Below are 21,820 nucleotides of genomic sequence, written 5' to 3'. Positions count from 1 at the left end.
CACTAATATTTAAGTGAAATGCAAAATTCTTCAAAGCTCTAACAAGTTTAACGTTATCTTACCAAGAGAAGCATAAAATAGTTTAAATAGCATTTGTAATAATAATAATAAAATTTCACTTTGAACAAAATATTTAAATATGAATGAAGTGAAATCTCTTAGTACGACAAAAACGAAATAGTGTACATCAGCTGTTTGATATGTCGCTGCAGTCTTCAAAATGCTCAAGAAGCGCGCTGCCAGACGACATTTGCCGACAAGAAAATTTCGCTGTCGTGAATTCGTCTTTGTGTTCAAAGCATTATGGTGGAACTAGTGACCAACGTGCCGCCCTTCCGTACTTACCGTCCGTATCAAACGAAATTTGCCAAACGTTATGCCATTGCTCAATTTATGTAGATGGTTTTGTAGACATTTAGGTTTTCAGTTATAATTTTCCTTAATTTAAAAGATCAAACCTAATATCCAGCTATTAAAAATAGTCTCCTATTTATAAATAATGGTATTCGACTTTGGTGTTCAGTTAGTTTAAGAATATTTCAAATATATTCAAGTTTATTTTTTAATTACCCCAAAATATCGAGAGTGGGAACCCTGCACTGTAAGAGAACAATCAGCTGACTCCTTTCTACAGGAGAAACCCATCATCGTGGATATCCCGCGATACGGACGGTAGAAGCGGGGGTGAGTGTTCATTTACATTGCGCTGTCATAAGATAGGTCGTATCAGCTGATACATTCTACGGGTTTGCGTCGGACACTAACTAAAGCATTAGAGTCCAGAAGGTTATAACAACAGCATACGTCATCGACCCCAGAATGATAGAATACAAGACTACGCCACCCGCCATTTTGTGACGTACGAGTATAGAACATCATGTAAATTGTATACAAAAACTTAAGCACTTTTGTTAGTTCGTGAAATAGACTTAATTTATTAGTTTATAGTGAATAAGTTTTAGTGAAATGAATAGAATAATGTTGCGGGAAAATATGTTGGTCATTTTTCAATTAATACGTTTATCTATTGACAGCATAATTGCCAATTAAGTAAAAGATTAAAAGGGATTAAAACTAACTCCACATTTTCATATGAGTGCAATAAATTCCACTGCACATACAATGATTTTGACAGTTTAAGTTAATATTTGTAATAATTAAAAGTTATATTTAGCCTTTAATCTCCTCTAAGTTTATCTCTTTGATTATTATTAGACAAAACTGAAATATTTTCTTTCATCTGATATACATAGGAAAGAAAAAATAGTACTTAACACCTTTCATATTTAACTGACGACAAAATTGCATAATAACTCAAGCATTACACACGCAAAATTATTTGAAGGTAAACATGTCTTGGCTGACAGCATTTTGTATCGCAAGATTTTGAGAGCACACCAAAAGAACACCGAAACACCGATTTGCTCGCGTACTGTTATTTCCGCGAACCCACCGAGATTCCATTGTTTTAACTGTTTTTAATGATTATGTTACTGCCATTTCCTTCCATATCTGAGCTGTTATTTTGTGCCTTATTGCGCACATGCTGTACATAATCATCGAGCGATTTTCCCATATTTTCTTCAGTTTGCCACGACGCACGCACAAAGACACTTGTGTATCCCAGAACTGCATTCTACCGCCAGCTGCCCGCCCTTTGTCTATAAGCCCAACAGCACTATATGCTTTATTGTTAGCGCATTCCTTTGCCATATTCCGCACGCGTGCCACAAATGCCACAATTGTGTTACCATCATTCTTATGCACTGCAGGCGGCGACAACTGTGCTGATGCCGCGGTCGGCGTCGCAGCAGCCGCATCATTGTTGCATCTCATTTACACAGTCGAATGGCTGATGCGCTCAAGCGGCAGTTGTCGTCTGTCGACGTAACTCCCTCGCCTTTAATCGCTGGAAAACTTTGTCTTGGGTCCCTTCCGGCTGCTGGGTGTGAGGCACAGATGATGACGCGTCGTCGTCGGGAGTATGTAACGTTTCTTATGATTCAATGTGCGCAGCAAATAAAAATGTTGAAAGAAGGCAAAATAATGCGATATTATTTTCAACTTCTGTGCAACTTGTGGCACACTTCCGTTGCAGCTAGCAAGCAGTCAGCCGAGCACTAACAACAATAGCAATAGCCATTCTCTCTGCTCTACGAAGATTTGGTTTGGGTTTCAAATCTCACAGCATCCTTGTACAATTCGTTGTTTTTGTTATTATTGCGAAATTTCCAGCGTAATATTTTCTCATGTTTTGTATGTTGTTGTTTTTTTTTTCAACCTAATGTGCAGCAATTTTGTTGTTATTGCACGCTTTGTAGTTGCTTGTTTCCTTCCGTTGTAGTTATTTTCTCAGCTGTTATCCTGTGTACCGTTGCAGTATCAGAGCGCCTTTATAATTGTTGTTGCTTTTAAAATTTCTTTCTTTGTTTTTCTCTTTCATTGTTTACTACTCGTTTGTCTGCATTCTCAGTCAAATTCGTACATATTCAAATGTAACGTTAAAATACATATTTACATACCAATTTGGTCTGCTCATTTCTTCCCTTGTCCTGGCTAAAGGAAATGAGTCTGCATTTTAAATTAAGCACACACTTAAAATTCTGAAATATGCAATGATTTTGTTAGCGCTTGAAACGTATGTATACATACATATTTATAATAGCCATCTTCGATTCGCCACTACTCTGCTTGAGTTCGACCGGTGAGTTTATATGACAGATATATTACAAGTAGGGTGGCTAAAAAAATAAAAAAAATATTTTTTTATAAATTAAAATTGTAAAGCTCACAGTATCGTAGGAAATTTTCTGCTCTACAAACATAGTTTGTTCCATTTATCGATTAAGTTAAGCGTTTACGAGATATTCGTCGTCAAACATCAATAATACCTATTAAAGGGAAATAAAAAACAAAAAAACGTGATATTTTTTCAAGCAGTGGGAATCGAGATTTGAATTTTTCTATCTGAGCAAAGTTCCCGTTACAATTAAGAGATCGTTCTTGGAGAGCCCTTCTTAGCTGTGTATATCAACCAATTTTTCGTCTTCAGATTAGATAATATAATATTAGAAATATTACAGATACCCCAAATTTAAAATACTAAACTCGGACTACTCAGAGGTGTTATGGAATCCAACACAGATTTGCGTAGTTGTCAGAATTGCAAACCAATTTTAATTTCCAATGCTGTCAAAGAATCTGATTGGATTTTCGTCTTTTCGAACATTTGCAAAACTAATTTACGAATCAGCTCTTTACTAATGTGACAAAACTTACAAATGAATGAATTTAAAAGTGTATCATAAATTTAAAATACTGAATAAAGTCTAAAGTTTACAATAGAAGAAAAAAGCAACGAATAAATTAAAGGGAAGATATTAAGAGATCACAGTAATCCACTTGATGCACCAGGGAAGTCGCATGTGAAATAAGGTTTGCATTTACTTGTATGTTTGTATAAATGCTAACTTTAACTTTACAGATTTATATCACATTATCGACTAAATAAAGACGCATTTGGGAGTTAAATTACGGTGGATTTTTTTCATAAACTCAATAATTATAACATTTTGTGTTTTATTCTTATGTTTTCCCCTATAAAAATTAAGATAAATAAAATCGCAACAATAATATAAATTAATTTCTTATCTTACATTTCAAATCTATCAGCGACTATCCTCTTGCTGTGTTTCTGATAACAAAACCGGTGAAATTGGTTTCCTTTACACCCAAAACCGATACAATTTCTGTAGCGACTGTTAAACCGATAATATCTGAATTCATGACACCTACTACATTTTTTTAATTTCAATATTCAATTCTCAGTCCGACAACTATCAGATTCTACAATACCCCTGAATGTGGTTTTACGTCCAAAAAGTTAGAAATTTGATCACGAAGAGTTTTCAGTAGATAATGGGGTAGTCTAAAGAGTCCCCTAAAGCAACGTTGAAATTTCATGATTGATATAAAAAGATCTCAGAATTATTTTACAGGAACATTTTCATTTATCTTTAAAATATATCTGATAACTCAAGTAAAAATTTGGTTATACATATATAAAAGCACTAAGGCAGTTAATCTCTTGTTATTTCTATTTAAAGAAGATGGAAGTAAGATAAGAAAAACTCCCAACAAAACAATATTTCATTAAATAAAGATAATGAATTTAGTCTTCAACAATATTATGGAAGTACTATTTCAAGTTTTTCAATCTGCTACATCTTAAATATAAATACAAGATGCGTTCCATAGTAGACAGGACCTTTAAAATAAAGACAGAACAAATGGTTTTATCGGCAAAATCAATTAACTTTATTCAAAATAGTCTCTTTCTGCTTTAATACCGCTTTTTGCACGGTCCAAAAGCATGTCGAACGAGTGGTAGAAGTCGCACGATGCCATATCAGGTGAATACGGGGAGTGGTTGATTTTTAAAATGTGACTTTTGATCAAATAATCGGCGACAAGCGTCGATCGATGAGACGGCGCATTATCGTGCAACAAACGCCAACTTCCATCTTCGCGATATTCGGGCCGAACACGTCGAATACGGTGCACCAAACGCTTCAAAACTCCAAGGTGGAATACCGCATTAACGTTTTGGCCGGGTGGAACAAATTCTTTGTGGACAATACAATACACTTCACTTTTGACTTCTACATTCGCGATTTTTTGGGTTTCGGCTCATCGTCATTTATGTCCTCACGACCACTTTGAAAACGTTGAAACCACTCGTGCACTCTGCTACGGGACAGGCAATCATCGCCATAAACTTGTTTCATAAATTGAAATGTTTCGGTACAAGGTTTTACCAATTTTAAAACAAAATTTAATGTTGGTTCTTTGTTCGAAGCTCATTTTCGCACCACAATAACTTCACTTCCAATAAATGAAATGACATGAAATTTTTACTGGAAGTCGATAAAAGATAGCAGATTCTAACGCACTAGTCGACATATAAATAGCGCCACTAGAGTTTACTTTGTTACTTTTTTACTGTTTACTTTGGATGCACCTTGTAATATACATATGGTCTTAATGATAATGAAGTTAGTTTTAGTAATACCGCCTCTAGAAGCACTCAAACACGTTTTAATAAGTGTTTCTTTTATGAATGAAGTTGACTACAACACTGTGTAATAATGTAAAGGACTTGTATTCGACAGGAACAGCTGCTACTGCTTTCCTCTACTGCTGTTTTTGGGGATTTAGTACATATAAAGATTCGGAGAGATAGTTGATGTTGGGTGACAATAAAATTTCATATTCTGCTCACAGTTGAATGAATTCTTGCGAATAATCTTATCACAGTCAAAAGGACACGTGAAATATGGAAGAAAGCGTACTTCCTCAACTCCAGCAGAGAAAAATTATTGAAGCATTTGTGCAAATAAAGAAAAGTAGACAATTCTCGATCAAACACAGGTGGCAATATGGGAAAATTTCGCCAGCTGACGCCTGCGATGTTAGTGTTATATTTTTGAATAATACACTTGGTTTGAATGAACAGCACTATTCAACGGATATTCAAAAATACTTCCTAAGATTAGTATAAATTATTTGTCACTCCACATATTGATGAACTGTTTTTTTTTGTAGAACTTATTTTGGGAAAAACATTAGACCTGTATATCTTATTTTATAAATTTTAAGATAGCGACCTTCTTTAATATTATTAAACAAATCTACCTATATTAGTTTAAAGTGTGACCTCAATTATTTTATGAAACATAAGTTTCAGGTCTTATCGAATCAAGAATGTTTGTTATACAAGATATAGAAGCTAAAGACATATATACAAGTCTAAGGAAACTTTCCCAGAAGTTATAAACTTGTGAATTACTAATAAACTAGTGCCGAAGGCTTTGAAAATGATAAAAGAGATAAATGAATAAAGCTCATCGAAAATGAAAGATAAAATGACATACATCAATGGAAAAATAATATACCGACGGTCTGAGGTCGGGAAAAGGAAGGAGAGGGGGGGTTGCATTTTATTGGGCTCAATACGGTTTATCTCGATTTCCGGCAAAGTTCGATAAAAAAAGTTATATGACAATGTTGTAGGTAATGAAAAGGTCTATAACTTTTCTATACAGACTTTTTTCACATAACCTTAAAACTTGTGTGAAAAATTCAAATAACCCAGTTAATAGGTTTTTCATTTTTATCTTGTACAAACAATATTTTTTATGTCCTAAACATACTGAATTTTTTTTAAATGAAATATTTATTTTTTCTCATTATACGGACTTAATATCAGAAAAAACCTATATTTTCAATCAAAAAATTTTATGCCAAAATTTCAGATTTTTTCAAAAAGTCAGTAGGCTTTATATTTACTAAAATTTCTACTTTTTGATGGTATAAAAGAGAACGCAAATAAGCAATATACCTATTATTTCGTAGTAGCGGCAGTACGAAAAGCAGATGTGTATCGTTTTGTGCGGTCTCTTTTTGCAGTAGAGAGAGATATGTATGTATTTCTGGGAAAACTTTCCATAAAAATGTAAAACCTACTGACATAAAAAAATTTGAAACTTTGACTTAAGATTTTTTGATTGAAAATTAGGGTTTTTTCCGATATTAGGTGATCATACATAATATATTATATTTTAAATTTAAAAAACTTCAGTATGCTTAGAACATAAGCAGGCAAGTTAACATCAAGCGTCGTGAAAGAAAAAACTAAAAACTTTACAAGATAAAAATATTTAAAAGAAAAAAATGTTAGTACAAGATAAAAATAAAAAATCCAAAAACAACCCATAGTTTTGCTGGAAATCGAGATAAGCAATTCTTTACCATGTTTTTATTCTGACATTACTTGGAATATATAATTTGGAATAAATTTCAAAATACATACATTTATACTTACTTATACTACCTCTATTTGCAGAGACAAGCCAAAAACATAAATTTATTGCGAAAAAGCTGAAGACGCATTATAGAAATTACTTACTCTTTTTTTCCATAGTCGATTTGAGTCATTGGTAAGGACCGTTTGGGCGAAAAATCTCGTACCGAAAATTTTTAGTTTTAAAAACTTTCTAGTGACACACGAAACTCCATTAAAAACATTCAATACTCACAAGTTGTCAGTGTTGTCCTTTCATTTCGTTAGCTTAACTACCATTAACCCACTTCAATCAAAAAACTTTTTCATTAACGCCATTCAACCAATTTGCCACCAAAACCACCGAGGAGTTAACCAGCCATCAAGCTGCTGTCCACTCAATATCAATATAGCAGTTTCGCGGCCAAGTTTTTGAGTGAATTTCAGTGTTTGCAGCGCAGAAATGTTCGCCATCAATATGATTAATTCACTAATCAATTTTGCTGCAATTACAAAAACTTTTCTTCTGCTCTTAAATACACATTGCCCATAGTTTATATAAGTACTTACATAACCACCGCTGTAGGAGAGCGGTTTAAGTGGGGTTAAGTGACCGTGTGTCAAACTATCGACCGGGCGCCTAAATTTAGTAATATAATGTAGTGCATAGCTGTAAAAAAATGATGCAGTAAAATAGTTTTAGTTCATATTAATATAGCAATTACTATCTGGTAATCAGAAGCGAATCGATTTATTCGTGCTGATGCGAAAATTCACTCATTGTCACCTAGTAGAAACATACATATACATACATACAAAATGATACAAAACAAGTAAGGAAGGGCTAAGTTCGGATGTAACCGAACATTTTATACTCTCGCAAAGTCAAATGGTATACTCGTTTGAGATTTCTTTGTGGATTGACCGATATTTTCGGTAGAAGGTCAACTATAGGCACTGTGGTCCACATAATAGGTACCTAGGGGCTTGAACAGTTTAGGTTCGATTTAGACAATTTTTGGCCACAAGGTGGCATACTTTAATAGCATTATTCACGCAAAGTTTTATCCCGATACAGTCATAATTGCTGGTGGGAAGTGAAAGAATCAATTGGAATTAAAAAGGGTGTTATATGGGAAGTAGGCGTGGTTGTAATCAGATTTCGCTCATTTTCACACTATATCATAGAGATATAAAAATAATCTCATGTACCGAAATCGGTTAAGCAGATCCCAAGATATGGGTTTTCACCTAAAAGTGGGCGGTGCCACGCCCACTGACTAATATTGAACTACAACTAGGTTGCGAGAGTATAAAAAGAGTGTTAGTGGGCGATATTAAGTCACTTTTTATATTCTTGCAACATGTTGCTACAGAGTATAATAGTATCACCCAAAACTAATCGAGTTAGCTATAGGCTTTTGTACATAAAAATAATAATAATGAAGAGACGAATTGAAATCCGGGTGACTGAGGGACTGTTGTTTGGTATAATGAATCACTTTAGGGAGAGACATCTGCAGTTTAAATATTTTTTGAAAACTTGGGCGTGGTCCCGCCTTAACCGCTAAAGCTATAATAACTAAATCCACTCAGGACACATATTTTTCGCAACCCTATCGACGGTGTGAAAATGCGTGAAATCGAACGATAACCCCGCAAACTTCCACCACCTTAAAACCACTAAAAGTGCAATAACTCCGTACGTAACGTTTTTCTGACATTCCTATGTTACAGTACAAAAATGGGCGAAATCGGAATACAATTTCCCATATAACCAACTTTAAAATTAGGAATCTTTCACTTCCTAGTATGCAAATTAAGCAAAAATTAATTAATCGGGATAAAACTTTGCACGAATAATGCATTTAAAGTATACCACCTTTGGATCAAAAACTGCCCAAATCGAACCAAAACTGTTCAAGCCCCTAGTTACCGAATATATGGACCCAAGTACATATAGTTGACTTTTTACCGAAAATATCGGTCAATAAGTGAGATATACAATTATAATGTAGAGAGGATCATTTCCTTATAATAGTATGTTCATATGTCAAAAATGGGTTGAATCGTGTCAATTTTTCCCTTAGATTTTTGTACTTAAGGACCGCATATATCGGCCAACATGTGAGCTATCTCACTTAAATTAGAGAGCGCGCTTTACTCATAATAGTGTATTTTTGTGCCTTAATTAAACCCTGGGAGCATTTTATTGGTCTGTGGCATGTTAGTAGTATGTGATTATGGCAAAAATTTATCAAATCTGGTCAATACTACCCCCAACTGCCATATCTAAATTATAACGATTTACGTTATTCTAACAATTTTATGCCGAAAACAGTTTATCGGTCAGTGAGTTATTTATATATAAAATTGCTTCAAAATATGTTCCCGAGTATACCTGAGCAATGTCAAAATTAATGCATATCTATCGCCGATATACCCCGTAAAATGATTTCTTTCTTTGGACAAATTTTTTTAAAAATGTATTATTAATAACAATAAAACTAACTCTACGTTTATGGCCTTCAATATAAGTCAAGAAAATATCAAATGTGATTGTAATTTACTCACGATTTCATCAAATAAGGGATGTTTAATTCTTTAGCAACATTTTTTAATATAAAGTTTTGCTAGCACTTGAATTTCCCGGACTTTGATTCTTGCAAGTTGCAAGAGTATAAAATGTTCGGTTACACCAGAACTTAGCCCTTCCTTACTTGCTGAACTAAAAATGGTTGCAATTGAAAGAGAGTATCACTAATTAAAGAGGAGAAGACAACTGACAGCTGCGCTAAGCTATGGAATTGTGCAGCAGCAGCGAACAGGCACGACTCGCAGCTAAAACTGTATCCAATGGCCCCTACTTTCCAAATGCTGAAGACTGTTATTGTTGTTTCTGTAGCCTACCAAGTTGAGGTATTATCAGTTATTTGGAATAATGGGAAAAGTTTTCGCAGCTGCTGAACTTGTTGACAACGAACACGAAGCGTGTTCATATAACAAAAACAAAAAGTGATATAGCTCTGGCACCAAAATGAGCGCCATGTAAGGGAATTTGCTACCACCAATCTATGACACTGGTCAGAGTTTCAGCTTATATGTAAATAGGGTGTACCCATAGAACATTGGATCTGAACAACTACCATATATACATGTCGATATTTGTCTATTCTATTAATAACAATCAGGAGGAGATTCGAAAAATGACTGTTCAAATCTCGTGGGCAGAATTTCAACATTCGCCGATCGCACCAAGGAACTCAGGAATCAATTCGTGCAGTTAAGTAGCCATAATAACGAAAGGCGATGAAATAAATCAAAAAGGACACCCTGTAAAACACACTTTGTGCAGTTTTTGCTTGTAATTGCCAACTATTTGAGTAGTAACTCGTCCCCCTCTATCCTTACTTTCCACGTTATCCACTTGTCTGCCATACCTTCAAAAGATACCAGATGAACTTGCTTTTCCGTCTCCCTTGGTCAACAACTCAGCTGCGTCAACTTAATCGCCAAACCAATCAACACCCTCGAAGTTCATACAAACACACGCATGAGCTTATAGCTCACACACCCAATCTTTGGACCACCAATGAATCAACAGAGCAGCAGCTCGGGCAACATTTATTTTATTTTAATTGAGACATAATAGTTTGCTGTAAAGTGACAAAACTTAATGAAACTCAACTTCGCGACGATGAACAGCGCTAATGGCAGATTCGCATTTTTCGCGTCCAAGTTCTAAACTCCCGCTCTTTAGCACTTAATGTATCATACCATATCTTAATTAGATTTCTTTTTAGTAAATTTCAAAGAAAATATCTGTAATTGTTTTAAACATAATTCATGATTATATTTTATCTTTTTCTTCTTTTAATTGCAGATTGAGGACGCTATGCTTATGTTTGATAAGCAGACCAATCGGCACCGAGGTAAGTACTGGTCGAACTGCGCTCATATAAGAACTTTTCTATTGGTTCCGCCATAATGTAGCAAAATGTAGCAAAATTTCTTCCAAATACCCATTCGTTTATATGACATCTCAATAATCATGAATAAATAAATATTTTGACTTAGCAAAGTCCAGAAATTTGTTATTGTCTTAACAATTTAATCTCGGATGGTGATGCTGCCTGAAGTGGGGCTTAGCTATCACTAAAGATACACGTGCCCTATAACAGTAATATAATTTATAAACACACATCAAGTGCAAGGCCTCGGCTTGAAAGAAGCTCAAACGACACTGAAAGTCTGTTTCTAAGTCGCATCAATGCTTCCACTGCCTTCGAGCTGTCGTTGTACCTAGAGATGCTCCTCTAAAATGGAGTTATCCGAATTCCGTTGTGTGAACTTTTCATGAAGTTCATATATTTGGTAATATCGTGCTTAAGAATGATTGCCAGCGGTACTTTTTCGCTAATGTTTAATTAATTTCGAGCCGTTTCATGTTTAGCTTTAAGGCTCTCGAAGCTGAAAGAGATTTTTATATGGTGAAGAGGATGGTGGCAATTTGTGATGGAATAGTATTAATCCCACACATCACCACTTTATCAGACCAAAGAATTTACGCTCTATCATAGAAATTGTGTGCTATCTTCAACCTTTCTGGTCCAAGTTATATTATACGGGTTTCGACACACATTTTACCTATTATTACATAAATTCCATCTAACAGGGTATATTAAGTTTGCCACGAAATTTGCAACACCCAGAAGAAAACGTCGAAGCCCTATAAAGTATATAGGTATACTTGTATAAGTGATGAGCGTGACGAGTCCATCGGTATTTGATATATCGAACAAAAATTTTGCACACGTTCTTTTCTCCCAAGCAGCTGATCATTTGTCGGAAGTACCGATTTCGGACCACTATTGCAAATAGCTAACAAACAAACTGTACTTTCAGAAATTTGACAGAGTTTATTATCCAAAGCATTGCTAAAATTTCTGACATATTGTTCAGATCAGATCACTATTACATATAGCTGCCATTAAAACTGATCGATGAAAATGCTTTTTCTTGTTTTTAGTGCAATTTTGCAAACAGTAACTGAACAAAGTCAACATAAAAATTTAACTTCATGATGACGTCAATCAATAAATTCCTTTGAGACATGGTCTATTCTATCGTCTATTTTTTTAATCATTAACTGTATAACTTAATACCATAAAAATCAGAAGTGTGTGAATACATATTTCCCAGAAACCCCCGAACGAGTTCTAGCTAAAGCTTCTTATATGGGTAAGTAACAGAGAAAATATTTTTTCACGCATAAACTCACTTTAAACATTCTCTCTTAAACGTACAAACTACATATCCAAGTACTGTTTTCCCCATTTATATATAAATGTTTGATCATTCATCGTCTGCATTTAAAGCACCACAATTGGGTTGATAAATGCGAATAAGGCAATTTAATCCACCACCGTCCCATTCAGAGCCACCGCAAAGTCACAAACACATGCATCGCAAACACCATTTTATTTTCATGCCTGTGTACTTTTTATACGCTCTGTTACCTTTTTAAGCCCACTTTAATTTGCACTCTTTACAATTTTCTTTAGCACAGTTTGCAGCACTGCTGGTGCTCAGGGCCTAGTGCCTGATGGTAGCGGGTAACCGGTGTACGTAATGATGGGCTTGTGACCACGGTCAGGTGCTGAGTTTGTTAAATTTTTTAGACCACGTGTAAATAATTGCAAATCTCAACTTGGGAGTGTGCCAGCTGGGCTGCTTCCTAGGTGCTTTAATGATGGCCGCGTTGGATTATGTAAATAGTGTGAATGTATTAATGGGATGTGTGCATTTTTTAAATTTTAAGCTGACGGCGAAAGCAGCTGCACTTTTCGACATCGTTTCTTTTTTCATTATTTTTCATTTCTTGACCGCAAACTGTTAACGTTGGATTTGCTTCTGTTGCTCTGGTACACTTGAGAAGAAGACGCTTTTGTTTAAGTTCTGCCCATGAAAAAGAAGAGTAGGAAGAGTGTTTATGGTAAGCGAAGACGAAATGAAAGTTAAACTCTTCTTTTTATACCCTGAACAGAATATATTAAGTTTGGCACGATGTTTGTAACACCAAAAAAAAAAAGACCTGAGACCCTTTAGAGAATGTATTTATTATTATTTATTTGATGAAGTATCTTTAGAAATTCGATTATTATCCGAGGCATCGGAATCTCCGACGAAATTGTTCAGGTCCGACAGTTATAGCATATATGGAAAATACGGTATCATCACAAAATTTGGCATATATTATTAACCCAGGCATCGCTTCAATATCCAAACATATTGTTTAGACCGGACCACTATAACATATAGCTGCCATCAAAACTGACCGATCAAAATTAATAAAAAAAGATTTTTTTATACGCTTTTCTGCTATAAGTAATGCACCTGTAAATGAATACGATTAATACTGATAACAAAACATAGTTTTTGGTATTTAGAAGGTTCGAGTCATGAAAGAGTACTTGACCCACGTCAAATATTTGAACTATTGATAAACTTCAATCAATGTACTTGACAAACCGGTTCTCCAAATTTTTTATTTATTTATAGTTTCAGCTAATATTTATAAATTTTATGCTCTAAATTAAATTACTTTTTAACTTAAACTTTAAAATATTCCATTCACGGCGAAACCCATTAGTTCATCTACTTAGCTATAAAAGATTTAAAAGTAGATTATGTTAAAAGATCGATGATGTTGTGTGTGTGTTGAGGCAGTTTAGCGAAGTAGAAACGACATTAATATGTATGTCGACTAATGATATACATTTCATTCCAACCCCTTTCCAAAAAAAAATTCTACATGAAATTTTATTCCCCACAGAAGTAATCTGTTTTTATTATTGTTTTACTACGCCCTCACTCTTTCGTTTCTTTTTCTGTTCTTTAACAAATCGCAGAAATAAGGTTTTACTGTTCCACACAATTTATTTCAAATTAATTCGATACGCTTGTCGTGATTTCTGCACTTACCTGTTATAAAATTATACTCCAAATAAATAACACCCTGAAAGATCTTCTTTATGCCTGCCTTTATGGTTTCACATCGATTGTTTCGCCTCCAAAGCGGAATTAGTCCCTTTTGTAGCCAAGAATGACACACTGAATTAATGTGCATTGAAAAACGAGTAAAGCTGGATTTTTTAGAGATAACTCTCACGGTCATTTAGATAAAGTCACATGATATAAACTCAAACTGTAAAATATTTAATTGGCTCTAATAGTGAATAGATTAAAAATAATTTTTATTATGCTCTTGAAAGGCATTTTAAAGAACAACGTGGAAATACTTTTATTTAAATTTTTGAAGCATTTCACAGTATTGCAACATTGAAACTTATAAATAGAGTTGGAGTGCTCCAAATACATGTATGTATGTGAATTTGCAACAACATTAACACTTTGTTAAAGATAATTTTGTTTTATTGTATAAAATCAAGAGCAATTTATAATAAATCTATGTTAAACGAAGTTGTTAAAAAAACAAGTTCTTGCTTTGAATTCATGCGTTGGTAATTCATTATTATTTTTTGGTGTAATTTAAATAATTAATATTCAAGTAAAATATTCAAATGAAGAAACTTATTTTTAATTATTAAACTATTTTTGGTTATTTTTTTAATAAAATTTGTATATAGCATCTTTTATATCATTTTACATTGTTGCCAGATCGGACAAAATACTAATTTTTGTACATCTAATATAAAACACACCACAAAAAATACTACATACGAGTACAATAGGTTTAGTTTGTACTTACTTTTAATTAAAAATAAACTGAATTTAACATGTAAGCCGCCAATTGATAGATAGATTTTTTTAAGTTTTTTAATGTAAACTTGATACCCTAAAGCTGCGGAACACAAAAAATATATACACATTCAAATTTCGTATTACCCAGCTATTTATTGCTTTACATTTTTAAGTCTGTCGAAATATTTTTCGGCAGGATTTCTCTGGAATGGCAAGACATATTCTAGTCAACTCCCAAAACGCATTTTTTATTTGGGGTAAAAGAAGTTGAATAATCGCTGGTTATTCACAGCATATAGCTGCTATACAAACTGAATGATCGGAATGAAGTGCTTGTAAAGAATCGTTTATATTTGTGAATAGTATTATTAGCTTCAGTGAAACCGATGTTAATGTTTTTTTGTTTTTTTGTCTTGTACTTGTACTTGTACATTTATTTCGAAACATTCCCATATTCGATCATGTTAAAAAAATAGAATTATTTAAAAGTTACCATTTTCGGTTTCATCTGGTATTGTGTCATTGAGTGATTTCGCGTACACACTTCCTTGTATTTAATTATATATGTACATATATGCAACGACCGAGTTTTAATAGAATAAATTGAATTGGCGGTGGAAAACACCAACAAACAACCAGAAAGCCGACAGCTCACACAAACATGCACACCCAAAAAGCGCTCGTGATTTTGATCACATTTTATTACTGCAATTTTTGTTACCTTTATTGCTGTTGCTGTGGCACATGTGAAAGTTTTTGTCAACAATGCTTTTGTGCGACTGTTTGTTACTGCAGTTATTGCCAACAGTTTCGCACATGTGTAAAAATTCCCGCAGCACATACAAAGATATAAATAGGTGACTCGGCGACTGGTTATGGGAGTGTGCCTATATAAATGTGGAGCTGTTATCTTTTCCTACATAGTATACGCGAATGTATTTATGTAAGTATATGTAAGGGAATGTGCCAAGTCGTTTTGCAAACATTCAGCGGCAACTCATAACTATCTTCCGTTCCAATCGGCGCGCCGCTGGGCACTGGGATTCATTGCAGCGGAAAACAAAATTTTCAATTTTAATATTAAGTGCCCTTGACACCGCACACAGCACATTCTGCAGCCTATGTGCAAGTCTATATTATTTAACAGCCTACCAGCGCGCTGCCGTTACACAGGAGGGGCAAACAGGAAACGACAGACTTGCATTTTCGATGTTTCACCTCCTGCTTTCTACCCTCACCCCACCAAGTTTCTCGTTTTACGTGGAACGCAGCCATCTCCGGCTCAATTTAATATTTACTGCCTGCAAAAGCGATTCTTTTTTCTTTCCATATAGTTGGTATTGTTCGTTGCATTGCTGTGCCGTTAAAAAGTAAAATGAATGAATCGGCCATAACTGTTACTTCGACTGGGGGTTGTGTGGCTGACGCAAGGTTGCGAGAATTGCCTGAGGCACCATCTCATGATTTATGAATGAAATACTTAAGGTAAATCGGTTGCCGCGTATGCCTTGCCACACTCTCACACTTTCTCGCCGTTTCCTTTTCGCGTTTTTATACATGTTGATTATTAGCAATTGCCCACTCGTTCGTTAACTGCTCATTCTAAGCTTACTGCCATTTTGTGTATTACTACTGACACATTTGGATCGATAGACTGCAATTACAGAAAGAAGGCAGTATCTATGTGTGACGTGTATGTGGGTATATGTGCACTACGAATGTAAATAGAAACAAAAGAGCCCTGGAATGGGTGCTCTGCTACATTGTCGCAGAGTAAATCACAACGAGTCTCGGTTATATTGAGACCTTTCACCTCTGAACTAGCTGGAAAGGTGTTGCCAGGTTTAGGCCAAACTAAAAACAAATAAATAAAAGGAAAATTTAAGGAAAACCCTTTTATTTCTCTCTCTCACCACTATTAATGACTTAAGTCAAACGATATCGTAAGAGTAGTCAAGAAATGAGAGTGATAAAAGAAATTAATTAGTGTTTTAGAAGTATTTACATGTATATTAATTTTATTCTAAATTTTTAAGGCACCTGAAGACGACTAAATACACACGAGCATCTGTCCCGCTAAAAAAAAATCATTTTTTTCCTAGAAAGCTGAATTCGAAGTCCCTTGCATGGTATGTAGGTTGATCGGGTGAAAACTATAGATAAGATATATATATAGACACCCCGGATATATATATATATATATATAATATATATAAGATATATATATAAACTTTCAATTTACGATTTTACCGCCTTTAATGTAAGAATTTGTATACCCTTAACAAGGTATATTAAGTTTGCCACGAAGTTTGTTACACCCAGAAGGAAACGTCGGGCCCTCTAAAATGTATTTATAAATGATCAGCATGATGAGCTGAATGGATTTAGTCATGTCCATCTGGCTGTCCGTGCGTCTGTATAAACGCGAACTAATCTCTTAATTTTTGAAATTTTCTACGGGGTCCTTTCTCACCAAGAAGCTGCTCACTTGTCGGAACCGCCGATATCGGACTACTATAGCACATAAAACTTTTTATTTGACAAGATATCTTCACGAAATTTTGGCATGGATTATTGCCTAAAGCAACGCTAAAATGTCTGAAAAAAATTCCAGATCGGACTACTATAGATTCAGAATATAACAGTTCTGTTTTACACCGAATTGCTGACTCGGTTACAAAACGACTGCAATTATTTGCAGTAGAAGTTTACCTCAATCAATACTAAGACCAAATGTGGTCAAATTGCTTAAATGGAATATTCAAAATGATATTTAATATAAACAGCTGCACCAAGACAGGAAGAATATTGACGAAGGCCAATAAGGGATCAGCCGTTCCACTCGCCTACGCAGTCATCCGCTGGAAAGTAAATTGCGGCATTATGGATGATTGATAAAGTATTTGTCGGTTTGTGTCTTTAACAAAGTTAATAAAGAAATGTCAGCGATGTATTTAAACTACAGGTGTACCAAATGTACACCACAAAGCAAAATAATTACACGAATAGCATTTGTGCGAACAAGTGCGAGTGTGAATGTACGAGGAAGTGGCGAATATGGCCATCATAATTTTTTGCCAAGAAAAGTGAGCAAATAAATTATTAATACAAAGACAATTGCTACCACCTTGGCCGAGTATAAGCGCTGACGTAATCCACACGCTATACAATCTGTCTGACGTCTGTATGTATGCATGCAATAAATAATAATAGGAAATATGGTATACATTTCCAGGTAGCTATTGCTTGAAATGCCTTTGAATTTCCATATTATGTCATGTACATTTATTCTTGCACTCGTATTCCCCCCAAAAATAAAGCTATTAGAGGCAACTGAATTTCATCGATCGATAAATTACCTACTAGTTGGTGTGTATGCCATACATGACAGTAAAATAAAAAAGAGCGAATTCTTTTCAGACTCGATTGGAAAAATACAGTAGTATATACAAGTATTGTTATGTACAAATATTGTTAAAACTAATTTATTTAAAAACTAATATCAGGCTTGAAGATCCTATTAAAAGTCTACGTTGGAATTTTAGAGTAAAATGGGTGATGTCTTTTGCTGTACCCATTTATTGGTAAATTTTAGAAAATTCAGTTCAATTTAGTTCAACGGTGACACTGAGATCACAAAAAATAGTTACTGCTAAAAACATATAATAAGATTTAGAAGTAAAAGCTTTTTTTTCAAATTATTATTTCGAGGAATAGTTATATTAATTATGACATGGTTACCACCCTGACCATCCTTTATACGAGGTGTGTTCAAAGGAAAAGGTGAATTTTCAATTTTTTTGAAACGTACTTATATAATATATTCAACAATATTATTGTCCCCTTCAAAGTAATCCCCCTCGGATATAGTACACTTGTGCCAACGCTTTTTCCAATCCTTAAAGCAGTTCTGAAATGCGCTTTTCGGCATGATCATCAGCTCTTCTGTTTTGATTTCATCAATTGCGGCAAAACTCTTTCCTTTTCGTTGGTTTCTTCAGTTTTGGGAATAGGAAAAAGTCGCAGGGAGCCAAATCTAGTGAATACGGTGGTTAAGGCATGATTGATTTTGTTTTTGGCCAAAAAATCATGAATAAGCGATGCTAATGCGATATTGCTTTTGCTCAAAATTTAGCAATTTCGGAACAAACTTCGTTGCCACACGTTTCATGCCCAAAACATTCGAGAAAATTTAATGGCAGAGCCGATTGATATGCCAACATCGTATGCTACTACTACTACTTCCTTAATAGTCATTCGATGATTTTCAAGAAAAACTTTTTTCACTTTTTCGATGTTTTCTTCGCTTGTTGACGTGGTCGCACCTCCAGGATGTTCATCGTCATCAACATGTTCTCGGCCTTCTGATAGTGTTGTACCACTTGACATACTTTTTTGAGACAAAGTGGACTCACCGAACGCCACAGTCAATATTTTAAGAGCTTTGGAGTACTTTACTTAATTTTTAACGCAAAATTTAATACATATTCTTTAATCCATTTCTTTCAAAAGTCAAAAATCGAAGGGCACACAAAAACGTGACTAACCTTTTCTATTGTTAAAACCAACTTCTAATCAAAATTGGCTCCTAATGCATGCAAATGTTAAACATGTGTGTTCGATTTTAACAAAAACAAAATATCGATTATCGAATTTATTCAGCCCGCGAAGAATTAAAGATCATCTTTTCCTTTGTACACAACTCGTATACACTAAACAGGGTATTGTTTGTAATACCCAGAAGGAAACGTCAAAGACCATATAAATATTAAAAACAATCAGCGTGACGAACTGATTCCATTTAGCAGATTATTTTCAAATTATATTTTACTTAAAAATTTCCGTGAAGATCTGACAACCAACATTTCAGGTCTTAAAAGAGTTCAAAGGCGGCCTAAACTTGCTACACACATATTTAAGTGGTTTCCTTTGCATTTTTCGAAGACCGTTCTACTCTGTAACGCTTGACCAGCGCTCACGTATTTTTCTTTTTTCCCATTGTAAATTTGTTTCTACATACATAACGTTTAGATAGAGCTGTCATTTAAGTAAATACTTATGTTTGTAACCTTATATTCCAGATGTTTCTCAAAGAAAGCACTTGTTATGCTAAAAGTCTGCAGCGCTCCTTCCTAGCGCCCTGCGTCGACGCGCATACACGCGTACTTACTTACGCACTGCTAAATAATATATGCATGTACATATATATACATCTGTTCTTTCCGAGTTTTTCCGCAATTGGGCACAGCTACATAAGTTTCGTGTAGTGCACAGTGAGCGATTTGCGTCTTCCACATCATACAACAGACTGTGCTTTTATCTGTAAACAATTTTTTCCGCTATTAGTGCGAGACTAGTGTGTGGGGTGAAAAGTGCAAAGTTGCACTGATTTAGAACTTTGCTGCATATAAGGCGGCTTGGAATCGGTATTAGGTGAGCGCTTACCACACTTGGCGCCACTAACTATTTACGACGCAATGTTTTGGTGGCGCTGTGGCTAGACAGCCAATAGCTTAGCAAAATATCAACTAACCGGCAAGTAAGTTGCAGCGTCCAAGTGAATTTGCCTCAAGCTGTGGTTGCAATAGAGTTTTTCTATTTTTATACTCTTGCAACATGTTGCTACAAAGTATAATAGTTTTGTTAACCTAACGGTTGTTTGTATCACCTAAAAATAATCGAGTTAGATCTATGGTTATGTATATATAAATAATCAGGATGACAAGACGAGTTAAAGTCAGGATGAGTCTCTGTCCGTCCGTCTGTCCGTGCAAACTGTAACTTCAGTAAAAATCGAGATATCGTAATGAAACTTTGTACACGTGTTCCTTGGCAAAAAAGTAAGGACGCATTTATAGATGGGCGTAATCGGGCCACTGCCACGCCCACAAAACGCCATTAGCCAAAAACATCTAAAATGCCATAACTAAGCACTAAATTAAGATTAAAAAAACTGTAATTTGGTACTGGGGATTGTACACGTTAGAGGATAGATTTATACAATGCTTTAAAGTAAGTTCTTAACTATACCTGAGCAATGTCAAAAATTAATGCAATCATCACTTCTATTTCTCTGCACCCAATGATTTTAATATAATTTTCGCTGACGGGAAGTAAAATATAGTAATAAAACTAAAGGAGGCTGTGGCCTTCAAAATAAGTTAACATGCATAATGAGTTGATGCCAAATTTGGTTGTAGTCCATTCACCATTGCGTCCAACAATGAAGTTGAATCTTTTCGCTACATTTTTGTAATATTACCAACACCTGAAGGTATTTAGGCCCCTTTGACCGTGCATGTTGCATAGTATGAAATGTTCGGTTACACCCGAACTGAAGCCTTCCTTACTTGTCTCATATTATTTATTTTTGTTTTGATGCACACTTGCATGCAATCACATATACGCATATAATATATCATTTTGGCCAACCTTATTCCAGATAAAAACAAAAATATTGTTTTTTTTTAACTCCAAGGTAACAGAAGGGGTGACTAAGTGTGTATTCTTTAAAAACTAAAATCCAAATTTCAATAAACTGTTCCACGAGAAAAACAGTTGGCATTTGCGATACATGCATACATACATATTTTATTATACAAGGTGCAATTCAAAAGTTTCAGGACTGTTATTAAAAAACGAATATTATTTGTTTTTTTTTTTTGAAAAATTTATTGGTCGCCTTCAAAATAGTCTCCTTCCGCCTGAATACAACGTTTTGCACGTTCAAGAAGGTTCTCGAATGACTTTTTTAGGTCATTTGTCGGTATAGCGTTGAGGATGGCGGTCGTCTCCTTTTGGATGGCATCAACGTCAGCATAGCGGTTTCCTTTCGCTTGGTTTCGGGCTCATATTCAAAGCACCATGTTTCGTCACCAGTCACAATCGAATACAAAAAGTTTGGGTCCTTTTTGGCCTCTTTAATGATGTCTCTTGAATGTTGAATTCTGAGGTCTATTTCGTGTTGTTTCAAAGTGTGCGAGACAAATCGAGCACAAACCTTTCTGAGGCCCAAATTTTCTGTCAAAATACGATAAATCGACGCAGCGGATATTGATAATTCCGAGTTCATTTATTTAAGCGATGATTTCGGCTCTTTTTTAATGAATTCACGCACAATTTCCGTGTTTTTTTCGTTCACAACATCTTTTAGCCGGCCCGAACGTTCGTCGTCTTCCAAGTCCTCCCGTCCCTCTTGAAAACGTTTAAACCACT

General features: G+C 34.8%; 1 protein-coding gene and 1 long non-coding RNA gene across 10 annotated transcripts in view; one reads left to right on the top strand and one right to left on the bottom strand.

Moving 5' to 3' along the window:
- LOC106619204 (RNA-binding protein 6) overlaps window positions 1-21,820 on the top strand; it is a 425,212-nt gene that overhangs the window by 349,266 nt on the left and 54,126 nt on the right. For all 9 annotated transcript variants that reach the window (XR_011397026.1, XM_036360378.2, XM_036360376.2 and 6 more), the window contains one exon: window positions 10,725-10,773. Coding sequence is in view for 8 of the 9 variants with exons in the window: in XM_036360378.2 (XP_036216271.1) it covers window positions 10,725-10,773 (49 nt within the window). In the remaining variant the exon portion in view is untranslated. The remainder of the gene's footprint in view (window positions 1-10,724; window positions 10,774-21,820) is intronic.
- On the bottom strand, window positions 1,142-7,338 carry LOC118680511 (uncharacterized). Its single transcript, XR_004976058.2, has 3 exons — window positions 7,098-7,338; window positions 6,968-7,022; window positions 1,142-2,741 (listed from the first exon to the last, which is right to left on the bottom strand). It is a non-coding gene; the product is annotated as an uncharacterized lncRNA (long non-coding RNA).

This window comes from Bactrocera oleae, chromosome 6 (genome assembly GCF_042242935.1).
Source record: "Bactrocera oleae isolate idBacOlea1 chromosome 6, idBacOlea1, whole genome shotgun sequence".
Lineage (NCBI taxonomy): Eukaryota > Metazoa > Arthropoda > Insecta > Diptera > Tephritidae > Bactrocera > Bactrocera oleae.
The sequence above is the reverse complement of the archived record's forward strand: the minus strand, read 5'-3'. Positions and strand labels throughout refer to the sequence as shown.